The sequence below is a fragment of the Vidua chalybeata genome, chromosome Z (genome assembly GCF_026979565.1).
Source record: "Vidua chalybeata isolate OUT-0048 chromosome Z, bVidCha1 merged haplotype, whole genome shotgun sequence".
Lineage (NCBI taxonomy): Eukaryota > Metazoa > Chordata > Aves > Passeriformes > Viduidae > Vidua > Vidua chalybeata.
This window is the reverse complement of record NC_071570.1, coordinates 65,615,082-65,641,730: the sequence shown is the minus strand read 5'-3', so window position 1 is coordinate 65,641,730 and position 26,649 is coordinate 65,615,082. Positions and strand designations below refer to the sequence as shown.

Below are 26,649 nucleotides of genomic sequence, written 5' to 3'. Positions count from 1 at the left end.
CTAAGTTGCTTTGTGGAGCTGTCTCTGAAGAGACCAAGAACTTGTATTACTATTAATTCACCTTTCTGCTTCCTTCCTTGGGACCAGATTCTCTCATTATTATCTCTGTGGCATATTTAAGGCATTGCTGTCCAGTAGCCTCTGGAACTTGTAATTTATCTGTGTCTCTGGAAGAATCACTCTTTTTGCTGCAAGAAGGGGATTTACTCTTTGATGATCTCCCAATCCCCTCAATACCCATGGAAAAACTATGCAGAAGAGATTGTCCCCATCCTCCCAGGCCCTTCTTTCTCAGTGTTCCTCATCTATTAAATAGTAATCTTTATCTAATTATCTATCATTGTTAATAAAAATGAATCACCTTACTGCAGATTTGGCTTCCCAGAACATTCCCAAGCAGTGGCAGTATAAAATAAGTTCACCCCTCTCTTGTAATTCCGAAATGGAGCGATGTCATTAATGGAACAATGTCCTCACTAATTTAAATTTTCTTGTGGTTGCTGAAGCTGATGGGAGCAGGGAGAGTTTGGCACACCTGCTCTGGTGTTCAGTGTTTCTTTTGCATGTAGAAAAACTGGCATTTTGCTACCAGGGAAGTTCTGATACTGCAGAGATTCAGGTTTCAATACCCACCAAGGAAAAGTTGGCTGTCACTCCTTGAGGATTTTTCAAATCCCTGTTTGAGCTCCGAGGTTTTTTTTTGTTTCAGGAAAAGTGGTGCTTCTAAGGAATGTAATCTGAATTGATGACATGCTTCCTAACAAAGAATTAAGGTGCCAGATAGGAGAAAAGTAGAAAATACAGGAGATATCTGCTTCTTGTGTGTAATACATTTGAATTTGCATAAGAGAGCTTAGCAGCAAAGTACTCCTGAGTTTAACCAGGAGTATTTGCAATTAGATTTGTGCTAATGAGCTAGGTAATCACAGGACAGTAAACAACACCTCTGCCATCTCTCAATGGTTCCTCCCACTCAGCATTGTGGATAAATTGACCTGGACAGCTGATTCACCCAAGTTGTCTTTCTTAACTATTTGCTATGCTAAATTCAAGAACATCTGTTGTTTCCCTGCACCTGCATCCAGCAGGGGAAACTATTAGATAAATATTTCCCTCATTTGAACAGGAATTAAGACATTATAGGAGAACACTGGGGGAAAGGACCAGCACTGCCTTGCTCTGAGAGTAAATACCAGGCTTTCCACATTGTTTCCATAAATTTCTTCAGCTTTGCTCCAATGTTAATGGACCAGCAGGAGCCCATTACTCTATGATAACAGTCATATTGTCATATTGCCATATTGCCATATTGCTCTCTTAATGAGAGCAATATGGCAACTGGTCTCAGATTTTTGACATAGGCACTGCACAATGATGGCATAGCCGGAGGACAGTTTTGGTGGCTCCATTTCTTCCCGAGAAGCTTTGCCATGGACAGCTGGTGGCACAAAACAGTTCCTGCCCTGGGGGACACCTCACCACAGGTGACCTTCACCAGCAGAAGAGTTTAAGCTGCCCCTTCTTGCTGAGTGTGAGATTCACTGCTCAGTTCACTTGTGCCATCAAAGAGATTGTGCTAGCAGGGCCCTGGGAAGGGGACAAGAAGTGCCATAGGAAATCAGTAATGAGAAAACATGGGGAAATTAATAATGGTGCATTCTGAGCAGGGTTTGAATAGTATGCAGTAATTGAAGCCCGGGGCCACACTCTGCACAATGAGGAAGAAACAAAATAAGGAATAGCTGCTCATTAGGCTCCAGATTCAGCCAGTCTAAATTCCACCTAAGTCTTTGTGCCAAGAGCTTCCTACTGGCAGGCACTGGGCCTTTGGGGATGCCGAGTCAATAGGAAGCCCCAGGTGGAATTTAGTGCAGGGATAAATCTGCCTGACACCGAGCAACACCTACCTTGAGCAATCCATGGGTGATGCAGAGCTGCTCTGTGAAGTAGCTTGTGATCCTGCAGTGAGAGAAAGGGGCCAAGAGACGGTGGCATGGGCAACTGTAGTTCTGGCACATCCAGTTTGTTAGCACACAAATGTTGTGTGCCTGGTTTTGCAACATTAATTTTTTTTTTTTATGGTAGGCAGAATACCATCCATTTGCTGAGAAATTACACAGCTGAACTTTAAAAAAGAAGTATTTGCTTCTGAACTCATTTAAAGTCTCCTCGAGTGAATTAGCTAGGCTCTTTGTAGATAGATTTGGGGCTTAAGAGAACCAATGCAGCCAAAGCTATGAATAAAATGTGCAAGTAATTAAGATAGAGTATTTACACCAGTTAATAATTTTGGATGCTGGCATCTCATGAGTGAAGACATACTCATTGTGAGACGAATCCATGATTTTTATCCTTAGAAGACTGATTGCCAAGGCGTGTTTCCATCAATAAAATCTACTTTACTTTACGAATCCATTGTCTTACACAATAGGCAGCAGTGACTCAGTGGACACCTAGCTTACCCACTGAATTAGGAGTGTAGCTCTGCCTCCAGAGAGAGAGGGAGAGAGGAAAAGTGACCCTAGAAATCTATCTGAAGTACTGAATCACTTCTGTGAGGGTGAGCTTTTGGTGGGCTAAGGCTGGGGAAGAAGAGTTTGTATATTTCCCTAAAGGAATCTTGCCAGTGCTGCAGGACTTAACCACAAAGCTGGCATCTCTGGCCTTCAGTTCCAATTGTGATTTTTAAAGTTAAACTAGATTTTGCCATGACTAAAAGCTTCTCAGCTGGACAAGTGACACCTTCTTTACACCCAAATCCATGTGTGTGTAGCTGTGGCTGCACATTTCATCATGTAAAGTGGTCCTGCTCTGCATTATATTGTAACTCTGGTGACCAAAAAGGCTATGTAAGTCCTGTGGCTCCTCCTTTCAATGCTCACATTTTTGTCACAGAAGTATCCTGAGATCCTAAATCTCCAACTCTGCTTTGGTCATGAACCAGGGAAATATTATAAGATGATTGGACTCTAAAGGAAAGGAAGATTCCTTTTTAATTTTAGAGAGTTTTCATTTACTCGGTAAGGTACTAGCAAGACCTATCACCTGGATGTGGGGGCTGTGAAAATGCAAATCATATTTCTTTCTTGTAAGATGGACAATCAGCTGGCTGCCACCTTTTAAATGGGCATGAGGTGCTGATAGGTAGAGATCTTTTGGAAGTTACTGCATCTGGTGTATTTGATATTGCAGACTGTCCTGGTTCAGGGCAAGTCTGGGGAAAGAATTCCCCTCCCCCCCACAAAAGGGTTCCTTTAGGAAAGCAGAATCAATTGGCCCCTCCCCCCAGCCGGTTCGGGAGAAAATACCTCTGGAGGAAAAAAGTGGAAAAAACCTGTTTATTACACAAGAGAACTTAGACAATATTAAACAATAGGACTTCTTGCCACTCCAAGAGAGACAAATTCAGAGCAAATCCCCCCGGGCTGCAGCTCAGCTCACTCAGTCTCTGACCAGTCCTTCCGGCGCTGGCAATGCCGCGGCCCAGGCCCGGCCCGCTGGGCCACAGATGTGAGCTGCTGATGCTCTTCTGGTGTTCAGTCCAGAGCAGGTCCAGAGAAAGGGAAAAAAACCACAGTCCAGGGAACTTCTCTGCCTCAGCTAGCTAAAACTAACTAGAAAAAAGCAAAGGAGAGCTCTGTCTCGCTGTCCGTCCGTCCGCAGATAACACCGTCCCGGAGCAGGAATGTGGAGGAGGGAGTGAGTTTTTGAAAACAAACCCTGAGCTTCTTCCCTCCTCCTTTCACTCTTGGAACAAGACTTCAACATAAACAGGGCAGACGATTGGGGATAAAGGCATCATACAGCCACCCTAGGACATTCTACCCCTTATCCCCATATCGTCAGCTTACTACTAAAACTAATATATATATTCAAACCCTATAAATAGATACATTATACATCTAATATACAACTATACACAGACAATGGCAGCAGTATTCAGCAAACAGTGATATTTATACATAGTTCTCACCCAACAATCAGATCTCCCTGAGGTACACATCGTGTTCTTCCATCTCTCTGCATTATCCACCATGTACAACCTGGTCCCTGAGCAAAGACAATCCCACGAATGGGTTTGTCTGTACTTGAGGCAGAATTGATCCACACTGTTTTTCCTAACAAACCTCTAACATGCACTTCTGGGACTTTGTCTCCATCTACTATATTCAAAAGCTGAGACTGGGCAGGGCCCCATTGACTGGTAGAGCCTCGGGTGTTAACTAACCAGGTGGCTTTTGCCAGATTCTGTTCCCAATTCTTGAGAGATCCCCCACCCAATGCTTTCAGTGTGGTTTTCAACAATCCATTGTACCTCTCTACTTTTCCTGCAGCTGGTGCATGGTAGGGAATATGGTACACCCACTCAATACCATGTTCCCTAGCCCAAGTGTTGATAAGGCTGTTCTTGAAATGAGTTCCATTGTCGGACTCAATCCTCTCAGGGGTACCATGCCTCCAAAGAATTTGCTTTTCAAGGCCTAGGATGGTGTTACGGGCCGTAGCATGAGGCACAGGATAGGTTTCCAACCATCCCGTGGTGGCTTCTACCATTGTGAGCACATAACGCTTGCCGTGGCGTGTCTGGGGCAGTGTGATGTAGTCAATCTGCCAGGCCTCCCCATACTTGTACTTGGACCACCGCCCACCATACCACAGGGGCTTTACCCGCTTGGCCTGTTTGATGGTAGCACATGTCTCACAGTCGTGGATTACCTGAGATATACTGTCCATGGTTAGATCCACCCCTCGATCTCGTGCCCACTTATAGGTGGCATCTCTACCCTGATGGCCTGAGGCATCATGGGCCCATCGTGCCAAGAACAATTCCCCTTTGTGTTGCCAATCCAAGTCTATCTTTGATACCCCTATCTTTGCAGCCCGATCTACTTGCTGGTTGTTTTGGTGTTCCTCATTGGCTCTGCTCTTGGGGACATGGGCATCTACATGACGAACTTTCACCGGTAGCTTCTCTACCCTGGTGGCAATGTTTTTCCACTCATCAGCAGCCCAAATTGGTTTTCCTCTACGCTGCCAGTTAGCTTTCTTCCACCTCTCCAGCCACCCCCACAGAGCATTGGCTACCATCCATGAATCAGTGTAGAGGTAGAGTTTTGGCCACTTCTCCCTTTCAGCAATGTCCAGGGCCAGTTGAACCGCTTTGAGTTCAGCAAATTGACTCGATCCACCTTCCCCTTCAGTAGCTTCCGCAACTCGTCGTGTGGGACTCCATACGGCTGCTTTCCACTTCCGTTTCATTCCTACAATGCGGCAAGAGCCATCAGTGAAAAGAGCATAGTGTGTTTCTTCTGCTGGCAGTTGGTTATATGGTGGCGCTTCTTCAGCATGTGCCACTTCCTCCTCTTCATCTGCAAGACTAAAGTTTTCACCTTCAGGCCAGTTTGTAATTATCTCCAAAATCCCAGGGCGATTCAATTTTCCAATCCGGGCGCGCTGCGTAATAAGGGCAATCCACTTGCTCCATGTGGCACTGGTGGCATGGTGGGTGGAGGGAATCTTTGCTTTGAACATCCACCCCAGCACCGGTAGTCGGGGTGCCAGGAAGAGATTCCTTTAATCCAAGACCCCAGTTGCAGAAACCTCGTCATTGCATATCTGCTCCTTGAGGTATTTTATCATTGCACACCTGTTCCTTGCAATATCTGCAGCTTTCTGTGAGCTCTTTTTCTCCAGGCTACTTGTGTCTCTGAGCCTCCTGTGCATTGCCTCTCCTTTGCAGATACTACAGGTGTAGTTTTGCTGTTTTGACTCTCCCAGGTTGTCCCTGGTCTATATTTTCTTTAGTATCACTCCCTGCCCCCCACCATTCCCCACCCCCCCCCCATTTACTTCAATTTTCTCTTCTTTAGGTAGCTAAATGTAGAATCACAGAATCATAGAATGGTTTTGGTTGGACAGGACCTTAAAAATAATCTTGATCTAACCAACCTGCCACGTACAGGGACACCTTGCACTTAACCTGATTGCTCAGAGCTCCATCCTGCCCAGCCTTATCTTGTCTGGAAAAAAAACATTTCTATTTTAAAAAAAGTTACTCCCTTTCTGTATCTCAGAGCTGTCATAATTTGGGTGAAAGGAGCCTCCTCAACTGCCTGGAGAAGCCTTGGGACAGGCAGAGCCCCACATAAATCAACAAGTATCGTGCCAAGTAATGCTAACTGAATTCACTCACATTTTCTTTTGGGAAAAGACTGGCCTGACTTTCAGCCATCAGAAATTAGGAAAAGATTGGTGATGTCTTCACCTGTGCCCAAATTTTTGGAAGCCATGAGGAGTTATACAGGATGACTATTGAGACAAACCCCATGTGTTTCAGGTGTCCAGAAGGCTACACATGATATTTCTCAAGAGCAGCCTAGAGTGCTTGGTACATAGTCAGCTGTCTTATTGCTTATGGGGGAAAAACATGCAATAAGACTGCAGAATAAAGAATTTGCATCAGGGTACAATAGCTCCCTCCCCATCCTAGCTCCTGAGTCTGCTTTACAGTGACTCAAAAGCTGTGGGTTGCTTGAGTTCATAGTCCAGTAGCCTAAGAGAGGACATGACAAAGAGATGTCTCCAGACAGTGATTCTGAACTTTTCCTGACTCAGTTTCCTTCTGCTGCTGTGTTATATCCTTTTCATCATTCGACCCCACTCCTGGGTGCTGGAATTGACAGCCTCTGGCAGCTGCAGGAGTTTATGATAGCAGTTTTTTACTGCCCATCCTCCTCCTCCTGCTTTCTGTGCGCTCATCACCACTGACTGCTCACTTCTCTCCTGAGCACTGATATTTCACAGGAGCCTTTCTCAGCCATCTGTGATTTCCTTCTGCACAGTTCATGCAGGTATGGAAGACACCCACCTAGCTTTTGTGTCCCACAGTGCTCTGCAGACACACTGAAAGCATGACCCTGAAGGACAAACATTTAATTCCATGGCCAGATGTTTAACAGTGGTCAAGAGCACAGTGTGTTGGAAGCAACTGGAGCAATAGTTTAAAGTATCACATGGAAAATTTAAATACTGTGAATGAAATATTGAAATATTCGTATTTAATTCAAGTTAAGGGCTCAGTTAATAATGTTGTTTGGGAATGGAGGATGATTTTTAGCCCCAGAATTATGTTGTGCTAGGTATTGTGATAAAAAGAAGCAATCTTTTATTGTTGAGAGAAAGTGATTGAATGGCACTGCCTGGAACAATTTTAAGTGTAGAGTAAAACAGAGAGTGATGAACATATTAGCTGTGACGTGAATAAGTTTTGTGTTTTTTTTTTTAGTTTTTTTTTTTTTTTTTTTTTTTTTTGTTTGTTTTGTTTTGTTTTGTTTTGTTTTTTTAATTCTGGAGGAAAGGAAAATTAGCAGCCTGTCATGCAGCAGTCAAGTCACAGTGTTGAACCTGTCAGTCAGAGTCATCTCCATGTTAATGCTTAAGGGAGTAAGCACAGACCTATGACTTCATTCCAGGAATGAGCCATTTGTGGAGGCTAGCAAATACTCAGGTAGTTTCCAAATTCCAGCAGAGGCAGGGAAAAGCTAAAAAAATGGTTAAAAAGGAGGTCCTGCTTCTTTTTTCTTGTGCAGGCTTATCAATAGCCTATCTCATAGCTTTACTTTTTTTTTTTTTTCTTTTTTTTTTAACCTTATTGGAGCCATGTAGGGAATCCACAAGAAATGAACTGAGTAAAAGACATAGGATAGTAATGTGATGTTGCTTTGCTTGGTGGATCTTCGGCTGAGATAGTCTGAATTCAGGGAAGATGAACTGATTAGTAAGATGTGGTGAGACCTGGTACCACTGACTTCAGTGGTGGTGCTATTTTCATTTTTTTTCTGAGAAAAGGACACTGAAAAACTGGAGACTAGCATTTGCTCTTCCATTCCTGCATCCTGCAGGAATCCTGTGGAAACCTTTCCTCTGTTCTTTGACAGTTCTCCCTCCTTCACTTCAGAGATTGGTTTCACAGATTCTCTTCAAAAAGAGTGAAGCTCATGGTGCTTTCCTTCTGCACCTTTCCTATAATCACACCTGACGTGTGATTATAGTGTGATTATAGAGTGTGATTATAGAGTGACTGTGAGTTAGTTACAGACCTGGGAGAAAAACATTACTTCATGTAATGTAAGGTCCCCTACATATTTTCTTAATGTTTATCAGAGACTACTTGTAGTGCATGTAAAATAAATACTATTCAAGATGTTAAGTTTCAAGGAAGCCTGAGCGGGCTTTACAGTACAATTTCTAGGTCTTGACTAGCAGATGGTATCAGAGTGTGGTTCATGTGTGTGATATTGATAAAAAGCAAAAAACTATGAAGTTGAAGGTGAATGGCCATGAGGTTTGAGGAGGATAGGGCTGAGCTGGGCTCTGTGCTTTCTTCACAGGGTGGCTTCCTGCAAAGTGCCTGTGCCTGGCAATTCCTCCCTCTGACAAGGAGCTCTTGGGAGCTGAGGTACTTCCCAGCCCTGCCAGGGGCTCTCTGTGGGTATCAGTTGTGTACCCCCAGAAGGGTACACCACAGCGTTTTCTGATGGCTCAGTGTTGGAAACAGGCTGGGGCTGCAAGTCCTGCTCAGCAGCAGCCAAAGCCACAGGTTGTGTCCTGGGTTACCATGAAATGGCTGAGATGGAATTCGCAGCCCATTGCAGTGCAGTTGGCTGAAGAGATGGTTTCTTTTTCTTCCCCAAGCTTTTTGCTACACCATTTTTTCCCCTCCTTGTTCTCTTAAAGCAATGAACCCAAAAGCTTTGTTCTGGATATGTGGTGCCCCAGAGAAAGTGATCCCACTCCCTTCCCAATCTCTGAGTGTCCTGTAGTTACAACTGAAGATTTTGTCACTGACATATTATTTTAACCCAGGCTAACAATTTGAGATAACTGGCACAGCATAAGACCATATTTTTTGTTTGTTTGGCCAAATTTACCTTTTCAAGTCATTTATAAAAAAGCTGTTAGCAAGATCAAGGCCCTTTACTTGATGACGAGGACACACCATACAATTCTGATAATATTTCAGGAACAGATAGTTCAGCCCTACTTAAATATACTTCCCTGGCAAAGCATGTGTAGCCTTTATTGAGAACTGATCAGCATGCCAAGTTTCGGTTATTAAATATGAGTTTGGATTGTTCAAGGATGAAAGAAAGTAATACTTTTTCTTGGCATGTGAGTATATCAGAAACATCCATGCTAAATGTAATCAGACATGAAACAGAGGGAGAGAAATGAGCCTGCAGGAAAAAAATACTACTTCCCTCACTTGAAGAAAAAACACAGCAAGGATTCAAAAAGTAGTTCCAAGTTGGTTAACAATTAAAACCAGTAGAAATGCTAATTCTGTGTGACAAGTCTGTGCTATCTTTAACTGTGCCATAAATAGATTGGTGTAGGATGTGGTTAGCAAGGTCAGAGCCCTATTAAAATGAGGGTATTTACTGGGCAGCTGGAGTGGTGTTTCTTACTGAACTAAAGAGCCTCTCTTCTGTGCACACGTTGGTGGTTCCATGTTGAGGTGTTGGCAAAAGAAACAAGGACAGCACGAGCCTTTTTTCCCCTTGAATAGCGGGAGACCTGCCTCAGCCTGGGGAGTCTTGAAAGCAGCCTCCGGACACCTGCCCTCTGCTTCATGTCTCTTTTTTTCCCAAAATTTTGACAGCAACCGATGAGTATAGATCAGCCCCATCAGCAAGAGGACAAGCAGCCCAGCAGGACCATCCCCAGACCCACCACAGCAGTAAGAAAGGCAACTCAAACAAATTGCTGCTTTGGCATTTCAGCTGAACTTCTCACTTCCTTGTGTTTATTTGCTGTGCCTTTGTTTTCCAGTCTGGAAATACTGTTTTCAAGCTCTTTTGTGCCCGTTTGTGCATTTAGCTGTGTTCTGATCATGTGCAAAATGTAGTTTTGTGCCTTGGAAGCCCATGGTAGGTCACAGTAGCTACCAAGCCAGACTGCAGGAATTCTCTGATCCAATTTCTCCACCATTTTTTGTGATTTCTTTACCTCCCATGACATGGGATTGCTGCAGAGGACTGTAGGTAGGAGTGGGGGGGATTTGCTGTTCTTGTTCAGCTTGGTTGTGGCTGGGTCACAGGCAGACACACAAATCAGTTGTGACTCCACAGTTTTGACAGTGCTACTCACACAGGCTTCACCCAGAGGTTACACCTGCCAAAAGACAAATGCCTGGGGCTGTTCCTGCCTTCTTGTGGACACCTGCCCTTGGTGTGGCTGCCTGTGTGTGGGCAGCAGAGCTGTGAAGGACTGACCTCACTACCACGGGTGACACGTGTCCCTTGACCCCAGGATGTGGATATGGGACTCCTGGTTACAGAGTTGTTATTGTGGCTTCTGTGCCTGGCTTTCCTTCTCATGCACAGGTACAAGGGGTGGGTTGTGAGGCTGTTCTTGCCCTGCCACACAGCCAGCAGGCAGCTGGGGTTGTGCCTGTGAGCCAGGGAGCTGTTTAGACACAGACGCTAAATGTGAAGTCACTCTGGGTGGCTTTGCTTTTGTAGCTGCCCATGTCCTGGAGATCTGGATGAACTGGTTGAGATTTCCTTCACAAGGCAAAAGCATGAACTAAAGGAGCAGGAGTGCAGTGCTGAGGTGGGAAATGGGTTGTTTTCCTCCCTTAGCCATAGACCTTCACAAATGCCAGCCAGCCAGCCAGTTTTTAGTGTTACTGGATTTGTCCTGCTAGATATGAGTGTCCTGCTGTTTGGCACAGCAATGTTCCTGTCTGCTATCTAGTGAACCATCGTTAAAAAAACAAAGAGTAATAGTTTGGTGAAAGTACAGAGTCGATAGTGCTGAGTAATGTATTTGCATACTGGCATATGCTCTTTGAAAGTAAATAAGATTATGTCAAACTCATCTGGAAGAGAGTTAATTTAACATCCTGGCTAAAGTTATGCAACTAGAGGGAGGCGGGGGTGCAGAGGGGGTGGATGTAATAGACTGGCTGATGAAGCCTGGGGGACAAAATGTCCTAGTGGAAATTATATGTAGCACAAAAGAATGTAACATAAGAACCCAGCAGAAGAGCACTGATTCCAGGCTGCTTATATGCACACACAACTGTTTTTCTGTTAGCTTTAGGAAGGCATGGGATGATGAGAGAAGGGGAAAAAAAATATCTGCAAGATTTGATGCCTCCTTCTTATTGAGGTCTAAGTTGCTTCTTGGTCCTGATTCAGGAAAGCCCCTGCAGGACACAGAGGGTGTGAGCATGCCTCAAGTGCAGCTGATGGATAATGGCCAGTCTGAATTTGAAGCTGCACGGCTGAACAAATGCTCAGGTCCTGTTTTCAATAGCTGACAGCCTGCGAGAGATGATCCCCTCCCAAACATGTCATGGGCTGAGGAGCTGCAGAACTTCAGGGGTGTTTGGACTTGGACCAACCTTCCATTTGAGCTTTGATTTTTAACAATTTGTCTCAGGCACTTGTTTTGAGCAACTCCAGATTTTTAGACAGCTTTGCTCTGGACTCTCCACAGAAGCTTTGTGTAGCTCATTTTTCTCTCTCTTTATTGTAGGCTTGGAGTTAGCTTTGCTGTAGAGAAATGAATCTGCTTCTTGCATTAAGCAAAGTTTGAAATGCAGACCAAACCCTTTGAAGGTTTTTGTGCTCAGTATTGCAGATCACAGCAGAAAAAGCTCTCTTTCTCTCTGCTTATAGTCACATGTTTCTAAATTCAATCTGACCCTCAACACTTAGCCCAAGGAGTGAGTTATTAAAGCCTTCTTGACAGCAATTTCTTCTCCAAGAAAACGTAAGCATGAGGTTGTCAGGTATATAAAGATTTGTGAACAGTTAGATCAGTGATACATGACCACAACATGGTGATGGGAGCATTTCTGTGCTGTTTGATTCAGCAGCAATGTGCACACACTTAGGGAAGAAATATCTTCAAGCATAACCACAGAGTGAGGATGGGAAGTTTTAGGACACAATTCATGTTTACAGTAAGGAATATGGATGGCAAATCTACTTCCAACAGCAATGGGCACAAGAAACTTGATGCTAAGAGTACTATGTCACTAAATGATCCTGCACGGTTAATTTGAAATGTCTTTTGTGTGAAATTGACATAGGGCTCAGAACCTGCTCTGTCTTTACCTAGAAGACTCTGAGCCTGCTTCTCAAGCTGCAGTGCAAAAGTTCCTGTAGCTGTGCAACCTTGTCTGATTGAGGGGAAAAGCCAGAGCTACAGTACAAGACAAGGTCTGCACTTGCAAGGCAGGGATTTGCACTTTTTCCTCTGGGTGAGGCAGATTTTTGGGTAGGCTCATTGTCAGCAGGGGAGACATATAATTGCAGACAGTGCTGTACAGAAAATACTTAATCCTTTTCCTCTTCCTCAGGAGGAACCCAGGCTGCAACAGTCATCATATAAGGTCAGGTAGATGAAAAAATAAGGTGGAGATTGTGGGATCCTTGCAAAACAGGAGGAGCCAAATGAGGAGTAAAGGCACTTCAATATCAAGGAATTTAGGTGCAGCAAAGAAAAGTAGCCAAAAGCACTCATTCTCAGCACCCAGCTTTAAAGGTATGCTTAAAAGAAAGGGGCAGTGAGTCCTGTGAGGGGTGGTACTAGGATGGCACATCTGTTGTGTTGTGAAGCCTGATTATGACAGAATCACCTCTTCCTGGGAGCAAGTTTTGCCTTATTGGTGTGAGTGATGATCTGTCTGCAGCCCAGGGACACTCTCCTTGCATTAAGTCATCTGGCACATGAAGCTGGAAGCTTGAAGGAGAGATAGATAAAGAATTGGAGGAAAAACTAGAGAAAATATGATTTGTCCATGGACATTTCACTGAACTTGAAACAGAAGTCTCTTGAGTCTGGAATGGCCACAAACAGAGAGCTGAAGCCTGTGCTAGGAAGGAGATGAGTGCAATATCATCTGTCCCTGAGCAGATGAGTGCAATAAAGGAAATAACACAAAGCAGCATGTCGTTGAGGAGTTTTGCACTCAAAAGTCAACCAGTTTTGACTGGTCCAGCACTTGAGATTCAAAGAAAAGCATGGCTTTCATACTTCTGTGCCCATCCTCTGTCCTGTTGTCCTCTGTCCTTGCCTTGTTCACAGGGCAGCCTAGAAATTATGAGAAACCAGCTCTGAATGAAGAACCTGCCAGGATTTTTACAAGAGAAGAGTAAGAAATACATTCTTCTGGAGTGTTACATTTCTCCCTCCAATCTAATTTCAAATTTTTGCTAATTTATATGAATGCCTTAGATAAAAGTTCTAATAATAATAGCTGAAACTGTTATTTGATAAACTTTGTGTCCGTTTTGATTTTTATCAGAACTAAAAGTCTCTAGCTGGATATTACCTGTAAAAGAAAATAGTCTCCAAGAGAACAGGAGTCCTTTATCAAATATAAAACACCTCTGCAACCTGTGCCAGTGTCTCACCACCCTCAGAGTAAAAAATTTCTTCCCAATATCTGATCTAGATTCACACTCTTTCAATTTGTGTCCATTAGTCCATCTTCTGTCACTACCTTTCAGTTTTGCCACTACAATGGCATTTTCCCTTTGTAATGTGTCCCCTCTATCACTCAGTACTTGTGCGTTATTTAGGTAGGCATTTATCTTCCTGAAATCCCTGTGGGGTGAAAAAAAAACACTTTCCTCTACTGATTCCTTTGGGACAGAGGCAACAGATCCTTAACGGATGCTTAAGCATTAATTGCTTTAGGGCTCATGAGGCATCTGAAATGCTCATTAACCATGGCCAATAAATTTGTCCAGCTTCTGGAAGAAGCAGAAACAAATCTCCCCAATCTTTCTTTCATTTCCTGAAGCAAGAACCAGCCTATCTGCCTTTTTTTCCCCTCCTCCTGACACAGCATCATATACACTTTCCTCAACTGTTTTCTTTTCTTGAGCCAACACCCTTCCTTGGCTTTGCCTGACCATTTCCTAATTCATTCTCTTTCACCTCTTCTCCTTCTCCTTCTCCTTCTCCTTCTCCTTCTCCTTCTCCTTCTCCTTCTCCTTCTCCTTCTTCTCCTTCTCCTTCTCCTTCTCCTCTTTCTCCTTACTTTTAAATTTTGTTTCACTTTCTTGTCCTATTTTTCCTATTTTCTCCCTTTACTGTTTTTTCCCCCATTTTTTCCCTTTTCTATTGGTCTAGCCTAACTGATCTCCATAGAGAAAGCTGTGAAATAAAATAGGCACTGGTGTTACATGGACAGGTCTGTGCTGGGCCACTGTTTTTTACGGACAAGGGGTCCAAATCTAGTTTTCAAACCTAGTTTTCAGTGCCTCGGGTAATGTGTTGGCAAACCACAGGTCACTTATGAGGACTTTTTTAGGAAGACTTAAGAACATTCTCACTGTCAGGAATGTGTTTAAGTCATGCTCCTAAAAACATTTTGATGAAGAAGGCTGCTTTCCTCACATGGGACAGGATCCTTAAGCTTTACACTTGCACCTTGTGTGGCAGATTTGTAGAATCAGGTAAAGGTTTAAAGGCTGGAAAAGACTGCTCTGATAATTTTGAGAGATGTCTAGAATGCCAGAGGTCAAAGAACCCCCGCTTCTCCTTTAAACAGCCAGTGGAGACACAGTTAACTTTATTGTGGCTGCTATCTTATCACCACCAAATAAAATGCTCCAGACTGGTGCACGTCTGCAATTACCTGCCTGGCACACAAATAATATTTCTGCAATGTCATGCTTATTGTCGTCATGGCATTCATTTCCAGACTTAATTTTGATTATTTATTATGTTGTCATGTTTACTGCAGCCCTGTGCATCTGCTGGCGTGAGAGGACTGCAGATGACCAAGTCTCCTGCTCTAGACAATGATCCTGCTGTTAGAAGAAGAGAAACAGAGGTACAGGGCAGTGGAATGATCAAGGAATAGGAGAGGCTCTGTACTCCCAATTGGACCAGTGCTGTGACGTCAGAGACAGTGTGCCTTGGTTTGACTCCACCCTTGAAGGGGTTAAAAAAAAAAAAAAAAAAAAAAAAAAAAAAAAAAAAAAAAAGTTTATTTTGCCATGGATTACACAGGCTTAGTTTTTGTGTTGCTCTGCTCTATCTAGTATTTCCTACAATACTTAGAGGTAGAATACCAGAGCTGTTGCTGAAGCTCTTCAAAGACGTGGCCTGAGTTCCAGCAATAGGTACTTGAAGTCTGCCTTCCTGATCCTGAATAAAAGGTTAGCTGGGTTTTTGAATGACTCTACAAGGTGACAGATCCTGCTTCCAGGTGTCCTGTTTCTTTTTACTTTTCTTTATCTAAATTCTCCTTCATTCTTTACATGCTTTGTTTTCCACAAACTGAGATTTCAGATTGGAAGTCTTCCTTGATGTGCATCAGTTTTGACTGGTCAAGCAGATAATCAAGCTTCTGTACTGCAAGAGCTCATCCACGTGGGCTGCTTCCTAATTTTCCCACTAAAGCAAATGAAAAAATCACATGCAGTCTTCATGGAATGTCCTTCGGTGAGCTTTGCATGAAGCCAGAGGGACAGTCACATTACAAATACCACCTTCACCCCTATTGCCAGCATCTGTCTTTCCTGCTGCCCTCCAAGCACAGTTGAGGACCCCAGACATTCAGGAGAGGAAATCCTGGGTCCTGGAGGCAGAGAGGGAAAGAGCAAAGTAGTTTTGTGCCGTGTTCTGAATTACCCATACCCAGAGCAAGTGCTAGAGGAACAACATTTCATCCTGCCAAAATTCAGGAGGGGTGATTTCCCTTTTGTTCCCCTTCTGCAGCAGGGCTGATTGTGCAAGATCACCTGAAAGGAAGCCAGAGGACTTTCCCCTTGGTTGTGTGGTGGGCTGTGTGCCTCTGCAATGGGAAGACTTCAAGAAAAATTTCCAGCCTTATGCATGGTGCTACCCTGAGGCACCTGAGCCTGAGCTGCTGGAGCTGCGTGGTACTGGGCAGCATTGCTGCAGACTGAGTCTGCTTTACTTCCCAGTTTCTCGGGGCAGCATATTTGTTTCTGTTCACAAACTTTCCAGGAGCAGCACTAAAGTGTTTTAGAAAATTGCTTTTTGTCAAAGATATCTGCATTTCTGTGCTGTGGTGAGGAAAAAACCCTCTGTACAGCATCTGTACCTGGGCCAGGCAGCACTGTGACAGTGTGTGACAGTGAAGTGGTGACAGGGAGTCTGAAATCCAGGCAGAAATATAGCAGATTCAGGGGATATATCTATGCCCAAATAGCCAGCAGCACAGCAGAGAGATGGTCTGGCTTGCAGAAGGAAGGTCTCTGTGGAAACTCTGTCAGCAGAGACATGTCACGCACACTCTTCAACTGAAAGAATGCTACTACCTGGTGTTTTGGTGTGCCCCATCCTTGTCTGGGATATTTAGCAGTCAGCACAAACTTGCTGATGAGTGAACTTGCCCTCCTCATGCCAGTGAAGAGGTTTGCTGGTCTGCTTGCTCTTGGCTTTCACATCGAGATACCTTTGCACACTTCACAAAAGCCCGTGCATGCTCCTGACACGGAGCAGTGACACACAGTCCTCTCTGCATGAGTTATGTTGTGATGGTTTATTATGTCTAGTTGTGATTAAGCTTCAAAAGGCTTGGAAGTTCAGTGAATCACTTGAAGCCTTTTGGGGCAAAATGATTCCTGGACCAGGAGCAGTTTTCTGAGCCCACACAAAAGCCTTGAGTGAGAGAAAAAGAGGCAAAATGTGAAATATGCCATGAGTGCAGAGGTGGTATTCAAAACCTTCTGCTGAAGGCAGGGTCCTGCAATGCTGTGTGGTGGTCAGACATCCAGAAATGTATCCTTTTTCCTCAAAATACATGCCAGCTGGGCAAAACAGGCAAGGGATTGTAAGGATGCTTGTGGTGCACTGAGTCTGAGCCTTACTCAGGCTGGAAGATCACCCCATTATAGTCCAAACCATATCTTGTTTAACTTGTGGGGATGTAGCAACAGCTTAAAATGAACTTAGTGGAGAAGATGGCACCATGCACTAATTACAGCCAAGTATTTTGAACCAGGATAGAATTAGCCCTGACCAACAGCAAATATCTGCATGCCATGTTAAGGTAAAAATGGAAACCCAGAACTCTTTTGAGGAAGAAACCTGAGTGAGGGCCATTCATTTATTACACCAAAGTCGCTGGCCTTAGGCCAGTTTGGCCCTGCAACAAGTTTGGCCCCAGTTAAACTCTCAGGTTGTGCTTCAGTGAGATGTACAGATATACTTAATTTGCAAGGCACATGCATGTATCATTCCCTGGAAATTGTTAGGCACATACACTTAATTAGACATATACACCTTCGAATTATTTGTTATAATGATCAAATCCTTACTAATGACTCTGATAATTAATGGGTAGCCTAAAAATTGCTATTTCCCCGTGTCTTAAAATAAAGCAGTGATGTTTTGAAATTAAATTCTTGAGTAGGAGGTGGATGTCAAAATACATGTTTAGTTACATGTGGTGAGGTTGGCAAGATACATTTGCAGAAGTAGGAATCTAAAATTAGGTCTTAAAGACACAGTTAGAAAGCTAAATAAACAACAAGGTTTTTCTAAGGCTGAGCACCCATGAGCTGCCTGGCAGGAGCACCAAATACAGATTTAAGTGCTTGGATCATCACTGAAAGACAGTATCAAGCTCCCTTGATTTCCCAGCAAGGGTCTAGGCCTGAACATCCAGGTTCACACATCCAGGTATTTTGGGTTTTTGAGAATTGACAAGGGTCTCCTGGAAGTGTGGAGCCAGTGTGATGAGCAGAGAAGGCACAGGGACTCAGGCAGACTGGAAGTCGTGTGCATTTACGATGGGGAAACATATGTTTCTGCTTCCAGTTTTAAAATCCTCACGCATTTAGATTTGTTCTACGAGCAGTGCGGTTTATGGCATCCTTAGAGATTCCCGTTAAGTTTTCACATGGAGAGTTGGCTGTGGTTGGTGATGTTATCAGGAAGGAGGATGTTGTCTCATCCCTGCCCCAGCCTGTAGAGCACTGCCCACTGGAGAGCCTGGTCCAGGAACAGGAGATGGAGATGGGGCTTTGCATTTATGCACCCTCTGCTTTCCCACCAAAGCACAAATGTGCTGACACACACGCGTATTCCTCCTCTCACACAGCAGCCTCCCTCCTGCTTGCCAAGCCCATCGTCTAAGCTCCCCAGAGAAGGGTGGGATACTGATGCAAGAGGCAGCCTTAGATGGCTGCTCCCCTCCCTTGAACCAGAGTCTGATGACATGTCTGCTGAAATGCGTCAGAGGGCTGGGGAGAGAAAGCGAGAGTGACAGAGAGGCAAGTCTGGGTGGAGGGACTTGGTTTTAATTAAAACAAGTAAAGCTGTGTTTTCCAAGCCCCAGATTGCACTTGAGCCTAGCAGTAGCTGCTGTGTAAAAGTGCATTTTCAGGTGGCTTGGTTGTTTTCCAAGGGATCTTCTTCTGTGGGAAAGCTGGGATGCCAGGGCACATTTGGCTGGGAATTGCTGGGGTGCTCAGGCTGGAGGAGACTGCTGGAGGGGCCTGAGGTGGGACTAGGTAGTGAAACTATGCTGACAGCCCAGCTGTCAACAGTTCAGTTGCAGAACAGAAATGGCATTTTCCTGGCTGGGAATGTGGTTTCTTTCACTCCATTTGGTCAAAAGGGCAAGCACACAAGCCTGTTCTACACTCCTAAGTCACTAAGAAGCCCTGGGAAGGTTCTTGTCCTGCCACTGGCCATGTGGCAACACACTTGACTTCCCCACGTGTCTCTATCCCCACCCAGCTCATCACTAGTAGTGACTTCAAGCTGCCCAAAGCCTAAAACTTTCTCTTTGTACATTTTTACGTGGCAAGGAGCATTGCTCCTGTTAGAGCCCCCAGGCACTACCATGGCAAGATCTACACAAGAGAAGCAGAGGAGTTGTCATAGAACCTCCTAGAGTCTCCAGCAGCTCTTCCTTCTCTCTCCACCCTGTCCCCAGCTGTGACATGTTCCTCTTGCATGGGATAACTTGCTGCAAAAGAGAGCTGGGGGTTCAGCTTGCTGCTTAACCCCAGAATCCAAAGCTTTGCCTGTTTAAGAAAATGACACTGTTGTGTCCATGACCCTTTTTATTTAGGAGTGGGATTTGTGTTTGAGACAGTGGTCCCCTTCTCAGGCACACCTGTGTTGTCCTTGCTGAGATACTTTCTCTCTGCTGTCATTCTGGAGTTGCTGGGGATGGACATTGCTGTGCATTTACCTTATGCGTCATGATCTTCATTGTGCTGTATATCACTCTGGAAGTTCTAGCTCCATGGAGGAATCCTCACAGTAGTCCAATTCATCGAAAAAAACCTTCAGCTACTTGTGGAAAAAAACACAAACAAAGCTGGGGAGCTTTCTGGCATTAGTTTCTGAGGATGCCTCAGGAGGAAACCACTTCAGAACTCTCTTTTTTCAGGATGGTGTCTGGAGGCCTCTGAGTCCCATAGAGTTTTGGCAGTGCCTGATGAGGACCTGGATTTCTGAATTTGCTTATTGGAAAGCAGCCAGAAAAGAATGGGACATGAACTGTCACAACCTTGTTGCTGCTGCTGAACATGGTAACAGGGCTGAAATTCTTTCAATAGACATTGGGTTTTGATGCAGGAAATTAATGAAGTTAATTTCTTGAAGATGTAGCATCTTTTATTTTCTTCAGCCCTCTGTGTCTGCTTGGGTCAGAGATGCAGTAGCAATGATGCTGTTTTTAGCTACAAGGATGGTCATATATCAATTTATTGTATCCATGTGGAATCAGTCAGATCACCTGTGGTTTTCTCTCAGATCTCTGAGCAAAGCTGTGGCAGGATCTCCTGTGTCACACAGCTGAGTTCATCTGTACAAGGACTTGCTTGACAGCATTTCCTGGGAACTTTTCTTTGGAGAAACTGATCCACCAGAGCTGGACACGGACTGGCTTTCAGAGTCCACCTAGAAAAGGAGAAACCCTGCTGCTCTTACTCTGAGCCTTGGTTTCCCACCTTCCTGAGGAACAGGACCCCACTTCCCTGTGGGAAGATGCCAGAGGGATGGATGTTAGGAGGTGCAGTGGCACATGTCTTGGTGTCAGGGACAGGCTTGTGCTGCTCCTGAAGTGTCACCACCCATTGTGCATGTGCCCTGAGCACAGTGACGTCCCCATTCTGCCAACCATGGTAAAAAATCCAGCCCCCATGAGAAGAACAAACAAGGATTTGTTTCCTCTTGCTTTGGTGCATACCTGGCATTTGCCAGAAAGATTTTAATGCCTTGTTTAGATAAGATGGGTAATCTTTCCTTGAGCCAAATCTGCTCTTTCAGACAATAGGAGGGATTTCAGGGAAGTGAGCTGATGGTGCAGGTCCAGGGAACTTTCTCAGCTGGAGTCTTTACAGCAAGGAAGAGCTCAAAGTTGCTTTTCCCTTGCAGGTAAAAGACCATGAGAAAATAGTTGCAGGACAAGTGGATGCCCCTGTTCTCAGGTGACCTGTGTGGATGACCTTTTGTGGAGAGGCTGGTCTGGACTGAGAGATGTTCCCCAATCAGAGTGGCTCTGGGCTTCCTAGCTGTGGAAAAGCAGCTTTCTTTCTATGATTGTGCAAAATGTGTTCCCCTTGCAGACCTCCCAAGGGGGCTGGGCCTCTTGTTGCCTGCCTTGTCCTTGCCTTCCCACTCCCTCCCTTCTTTTTGGCAGGTGGACAGCAAGGGAACTCCTTCATTAGCTCACTTATGGCCTGGAGGTAAACTCCCTGCTGCACAGGAACCAGCACCAGCTTATTACCTACCACACACAGAGCCCTCTCACACACGCAGAGGTACCTCTGTGACAGGCACTGCATGCATGTGAACAAGTTAGCTAACACCAGCAAATCACTGCTAAATTCCTGGCTAGCTGTTGGTTTTTCTGCTGCCATTTTCTACACACACTGCTGTTTATCCTAGAAAGCCTCTATATGCTGTACCTGCTCTAGATGCAACTCTTACAGCAATTAAAAACTTCTTTTTTTCTTTTTTTCTTTTTTTTTTTTTCTCACTAGTGAATTTTATACTCACCAAGCAAAAGCCTTGAAGGTATGTTTTGAAAGTACAGCTTTGCCAAGCTCTCAGGAAGGATATTTAAAGGGTCTATTTGCTGTTTTCTCTCTCTCTAGATGTGTGCACTGCCTGTTGTCAGAAATGACATATGGGTCTAGGTGGATCCTGGGTCTGACCCACTTCTTGTTTCCTTTGCTGCAGATGAACAGGTCATGGTACTTGCCAAAGTGAGTTTGAATAAGAAATAATTCCTTGTCCTTGCTGAAGAATATTGATTAAGCCAGCTGAGTATTTACCAGGGGAAACTGAGTATTTACCAGGATTATTAGGTGCCAAAATATAATGCCAAAATGCAAGACCTGGCCCACGGAATCTTCATCCTAGAAAATGCCATGGTTCATGGGCAGAGGAGGCAAAATCTCATTAGCTGAGCTGCACAGTTCCATGCCTGCAACACAAGGCTCAAAGAGAAACAGGGCTGAACATGATTTGCCCTTTATACTCGTGGCTGGACCTGGTGTAGCTAAAACGCTTTCTAATACCCACACTGTATGAAATGACTTCTTCTTTCATTTTAAGTGGCTGGAAAGGAAAGGATCCTGCTGGACTGTAGTGCTCCCCTTCTTAAGTGCTGTAAAAAAAAAAAAAACAAAACAAAACCTGATTGACATATTCTTGTGCAAAACTTCATCCTCTGTCCCAAACTGTGGCATTTGAGCTTTCTTAGATCCACATTTGTGGGAAATTGCACATTGTTTGACACTTTCAACACAGAGAGTACCACCAACAACTTTTTTAGAAACATAATTATTTCTTACACTGAGCAGAGGAGAACACACACTGAAATTCTCCATGGGTTTCTTGTTCCTGTCCTGACATTGCATTATGGTGGTAAGTGGTTTCTTAGGGATTGGTGCTGGGACTGGTGATGCTTTGGTGCTGCAAAATGGGATCAAGCTGGTGATGGCACTGAGCTGTGTGGTGTGGTCAGCACTGCAGGGAAGGGATCCTTGACAGGCTGGAGAAGTGGGCTCCTGCAAACCTTATGAAAGCTTCAGCAAAGCCAAGTGCAAGGCCCTATGTATGGGCCAGGGCAATCCCTGAGTAAATGTTATCCTGGCTGATTAATTCAGGTTAGTGGGGCCTCTGGGGTTGTGCTAGAAGCTCTTTTTCCACCTGTGCCTGAAGCACAGCGGTGTGAAATTCAACCCAGTGAGTAGGATGAGGGCAGTCGAGCTTTGGGTCATACCTTGGAGTCAAAGTAAAAGCAGCTCATATGTCCTTAAGTCACCTCAGTGCTGCTGGTTTATTGCTGAAGGCTCACAGCTAATGTCAAATGCTGAATGGTTGCCAGGGACAGCATGTCATTTTGAATATATGAAATTATGGAAGAAGTGCATTGCAAGCCTGTTCCTGCAGCTTTTCCTTACACAAAACATGGGAAGTCTCTCAGCAGTGAAAACCTGTACCTCTGAGCTTGGTGGGCAGCATTCACAGCCTGCTGAATCAGTATGAAAGACCAGAAATGCTGTCAATTTTCTTTGAAGATGAGTTAAAACAGAGGCTTCCAATGTGAAATGCTTTGTAATGTGAATAAAATAATTTGCTACTGCAGGGCTGTTCTTGAGTATGGCACAGCTATAGTGTTTCATAAAGAATGGCCTGTCTTTGAGGCAAAAGGGACCATTGTTTCTGAAAATTCCCTCCCCTCAGAAACAAAAGAAATTTAATTAGCTAGAATGTTTTGACATCTTATTTGCAGTGCTGTATTTCAACTCTTGTCCCTGTGATCTTAATTTATGAATCACCTTTTGCATTTCCAAAATTTTAGGTAGTTTGTAAATTTGCATAGCAGCTTGTACCATAAATGGAATGTAGGTTACTCTGTATACTGAAGTTATATTATCAAGAGAAGGAAGTGTAAGTGGTTTTAAAACGTGGTAATCAATAATACATTAATTTCTGGAGTTCTGCAAGAATGTAAGTGATTGATTAATCTTGTAATAAAGACTCATTAGGGATTTATTGTCCCACCATAAAACAGGAACATGACAAGAGTTTGGTGCCACTTTATCTTGGTACTAGAGGAAAATAAGGAAACAGAAATGTTAAGAGATTTGAGGTGCCACGTGTGTCACCTCAGGATGGTTCAAAATGTGAGGATTGTACCTTTCTAGGTCAGATTCCAGCTACAAACATGCTAAAGGCTGTGAGAAAAGATAACTTCATGGAGTTAATGAGAAGGGTCTTTTCTTTTTCTTTTTCTTTTTCTTTTTCTTTTTCTTTTTCTTTTTCTTTTTCTTTTTCTTTTTCTTTTTCTTTTTCTTTTTCTTTTTCTTTTTCTTTTTCTTTTTCTTTTTCTTTTCTTTTCTTTTTCTTTTTCTTTTTCTTTTTTTTTTTTCCTTTTTTTTTTCTTTCTTCATTCTGTTTCTTTGTCTTCATTCTTTTTCTTTGTCTTCAGTCTATATATTTGCTTCTTTGGTCCAAACCAGATAGATAAAAGAAGATAAAAGAGACATAAATTTGCTTACCAGAGGGGGAATTGTGTGAGTTGAAGCAAGTTAAATGATTTAAAATCGAGCAGCTCTTCTACAGCCTAACTTCTTATGTAAACAATATTGATGGCATTTGATTCAGCTTGTTCTATGTGCTTTTAATCTGTAAGAAATTGCAGATTGATACTAGTCCACACAAAACCTAGAGACCAGTGATTTATCACCAAAATAACATTGCTTTTCATGTTGTAAAAAATAGGGAAAAAGATTGAAAAGTACAAACCTTTTTTCCCCCATCCACTCCCAGTTTTATTCATCTCCTCATGACGGAAATAAGTGTCCAGGTGAAAAATACAGCATTCTTTTCCTTATGTTATGCCATAACATATTTGATATTTCTGCACATAATGCTTGTCCTTTGGAGAGAAGTCTTGGCGATGCTATTCCTATATTACAAAGGCTCAGACCTCGCCTACCATATAAAACAGAGCAATAAAAGCTGGGAACAAAATGTCTGAATAAATAACAGGCAGTTCTGTCCCCTGAGAAATGAAGGTTGGGCTGCAGCTGTCTGAGAATGCTACTGTTCATGGAGTTCTACTCCTTCATCTGAAGGGAAAGACTTCCTGGGCTCTTCCAGAAAAGCAGGCAGATGGAGTTTCTGAAAACTCTTGTGTGTAGAAACAGTGAGTTTGCAAGAGGATGGGACTGCTCCAAACACTGCCAGTCCTGGCTGGGATGTGGGAGCAGCTGGGTCTAGTGCAGACTTCACACAACCTCCTTCTGTTATGGCTTCTCTCACTGTCCACCTGAAATGCTCACAGACTGACCTCAGAACACTGATGATGATCAAGGTCATGGGACAAGAGCTAGATAAATTTGATTATTCCTTGGACACAGTGAAGATGGGAGCCCAGGCATGGCTCGGAGCACAGCACCTGTACTGGGCGTGAGCAGATGTGGGTGACCCGACTTACCCTCCTCCAGCACAAGCAGAGCTCATCTTTTCTCATCTAAGACCTTCTCATCACCACAGGTGGAAGTGTGGATGCCTTGCTGCAATTTTCCCTGGTGTTTCTGCACGTCAGGGCACTGGCATGGTTTCTGCCACTGGATGCTCCTGGGCTGTGCTGTCCCTGCCCGTGACAAGTGGAAGCTCCTTTTTAATTTCCACAGGGAAAAAAAATGACAATGAGTCCTGGCACTGTCAGTCTGAAAAGCAAGATATAACACTGGCCTTTGGTAATGTTAGTCACCTGCCAGAGATAGAAAGGCTCGTTACAGTACACAGAAACATTCAGTGATGTAGTTCAAAAGACACTGTTACAATGAGTCAATTGGAGTTGCAATAAAACTCTAACAAGAAGTTAGAAGTTAAAGGAAGCAAATTCAGCTCTGCCCCGCCTTTCAGCTAGGACAAACTGGTGCAAATTGGAAGGGGTGGAAGGAAAACAGTTCTCTCCTGTTCTGTTCTGGTGTAGATCACAAGGCAACTCAAAACATAGGCAGACTCCTGCTTGTAAGTAATTTTATAACAATAAGCAAACAGCTGCCCAAGAATGAGAGATGAACTTGGTCATTGTCAGGCAACTGTGCCATGCCTCTAACCAGAAAAGGCTCAGTGCAAGGATAGGCAACACTCAAACACACTGGGCTGCTTTTATATTAAGATACTTTGCAGGAAAAGCACAGGTCTGGTTGCATTGCTCTTTCAAAAGAAGTAACTGTTGGGTTACAGCTGTGCAGGTCTAAGATGTGAATGAGGTAAGATTGTGGCAAGAGATAATCCATTCTATTGAACTAAATTAGCTGAAAAATTGAGTTACACAAGCAGAAGGAAGAGTCAACTACTGCCTGTGACACAGGGTATCTGCAAGGGGAGAAAAAATAAGACATGTGGTCCCTTTCAGCCTTACCCACTGTGTGATTCTGTGATTCCTCCAAGACAAAGAAATGTAATTATGGAAAATCCACTCGCTGCCAAATTAATAGGATCAGCTCCGAGGCAGCGTTTTGATGCAGTAAATTCAGCTCTTTTGGTTTCCCAGTATCAGTTCAAAGGTGCTGAGGCTGCACAACACAATGTGTTGATCCAGCACAAACCTTCCTGCTGCTCAGATCTGTCAGGAAAGGCTGGGGAGTTAAAGTTGTAGGCAAAGCTTTAAGGCATGATCTTTCCCACTTGTACCTGGTGTCACAAACATCCAAGCTGGGGTTGTATTTTCTGTTTTCTGGGTGTGTTAGTCCCATAAATAGAGGTGTGATTGGGCACAGTCAACGCTGATCCAGGCTGACTTTGTGGTAGTGGTTACCTGGTACTGATGGCTGTGAAATCATGGACTGGCCTTCTGGGCAACTTACAGATACATCCTGCCACAAGGGATTTAAAATAAAGATTTTCTTTGGGGAAATTGCTATCAGACTTTTTTCCTTTCTCTACCTCAAAGTTGACAAAACTCACCTATTTCATGACTTTGCTGTATGTTCACCAAACTTTTTCTCTTAAGCTTGTTAGAAGATACATACATGTGAATGAACTTTGTTGTGAAACTCCTTTTATGAAAACAGTTTAAAGTAATATCCAAGTAAAAAGAGATTTTTTTTGTTATTGATTCTAACTAAGCTAAGAAACATGAGGGCAAATCATCCAGTGTGCAGGCAGAAGAAAGGTTCTAATCTTCACCCAAGGTGTTGTGGTGTAGCAGAAGCTTTGCTCAAGGCAGTCTGTGTTCGTAGTGAGAAATTTAGAATTTCTTCTCCCATTGAGCAAACATCTCTAAGTGCCCTGTTACTCTGGGTTTCACTCTGCTACTGTCTTGCCCAGCCTGTGAAATGAAATAGAACACTGGGGACTGTTAAGGAAGTGATGCTTTGAGATGGGCTGCTTTTCCTGATAGCGCCAAACAGTATTTGGCTTTGGGCAAAAAGCTGAGAGTTTTGCTTGGGTGCAAGCTAGCAGAGCATACATTACTGCAAGGCAACTGGAAGGTTTTCAGTCATCCCTGCCTACAGCCAAAAAACACCTTCACCTTGTGAATTACAAACAACCTAGATACCTCTGCTCTATGACTGCTTCTCCTCAGAGTTCTGGTGCCGATCTGAGGGAGGGAGGCTAACAGCACTAGAAACCTCATCCACTTTCCTGCTGTTGTTG

The 26,649-nt window shown here is 43.8% G+C and overlaps 1 protein-coding gene and 1 long non-coding RNA gene across 3 annotated transcripts; one reads left to right on the top strand and one right to left on the bottom strand.

The window, feature by feature from the left end:
* Nucleotides 1–3,324: 3,324 nt before the first annotated feature.
* On the bottom strand, nt 3,325–5,634 carry LOC128782489 (uncharacterized). 2 transcript variants are annotated; one of them, XM_053932849.1, is made up of 2 exons: nt 4,316–5,634; nt 3,325–4,050 (listed from the first exon to the last, which is right to left on the bottom strand). In XM_053932849.1, exons 1-2 carry the CDS (start codon nt 5,530–5,532, stop codon nt 4,026–4,028), a joined length of 1,242 nt encoding a protein of 413 aa, XP_053788824.1. In that variant the 5' UTR covers nt 5,533–5,634; the 3' UTR covers nt 3,325–4,025. The 2 variants fall into 2 exon arrangements, with proteins under 2 accessions (XP_053788824.1, XP_053788825.1); XM_053932850.1 differs by having other exon boundaries at nt 3,325–3,614.
* A 128-nt stretch (nt 5,635–5,762) lies between these two features.
* LOC128782490 (uncharacterized) lies at nt 5,763–14,933 on the top strand. Its single transcript, XR_008428810.1, has 6 exons — nt 5,763–6,851; nt 8,391–8,458; nt 9,662–9,739; nt 12,374–12,558; nt 13,102–13,168; nt 14,771–14,933. It is a non-coding gene; the product is annotated as an uncharacterized LOC128782490 (long non-coding RNA).
* Nucleotides 14,934–26,649: the final 11,716 nt, after the last annotated feature.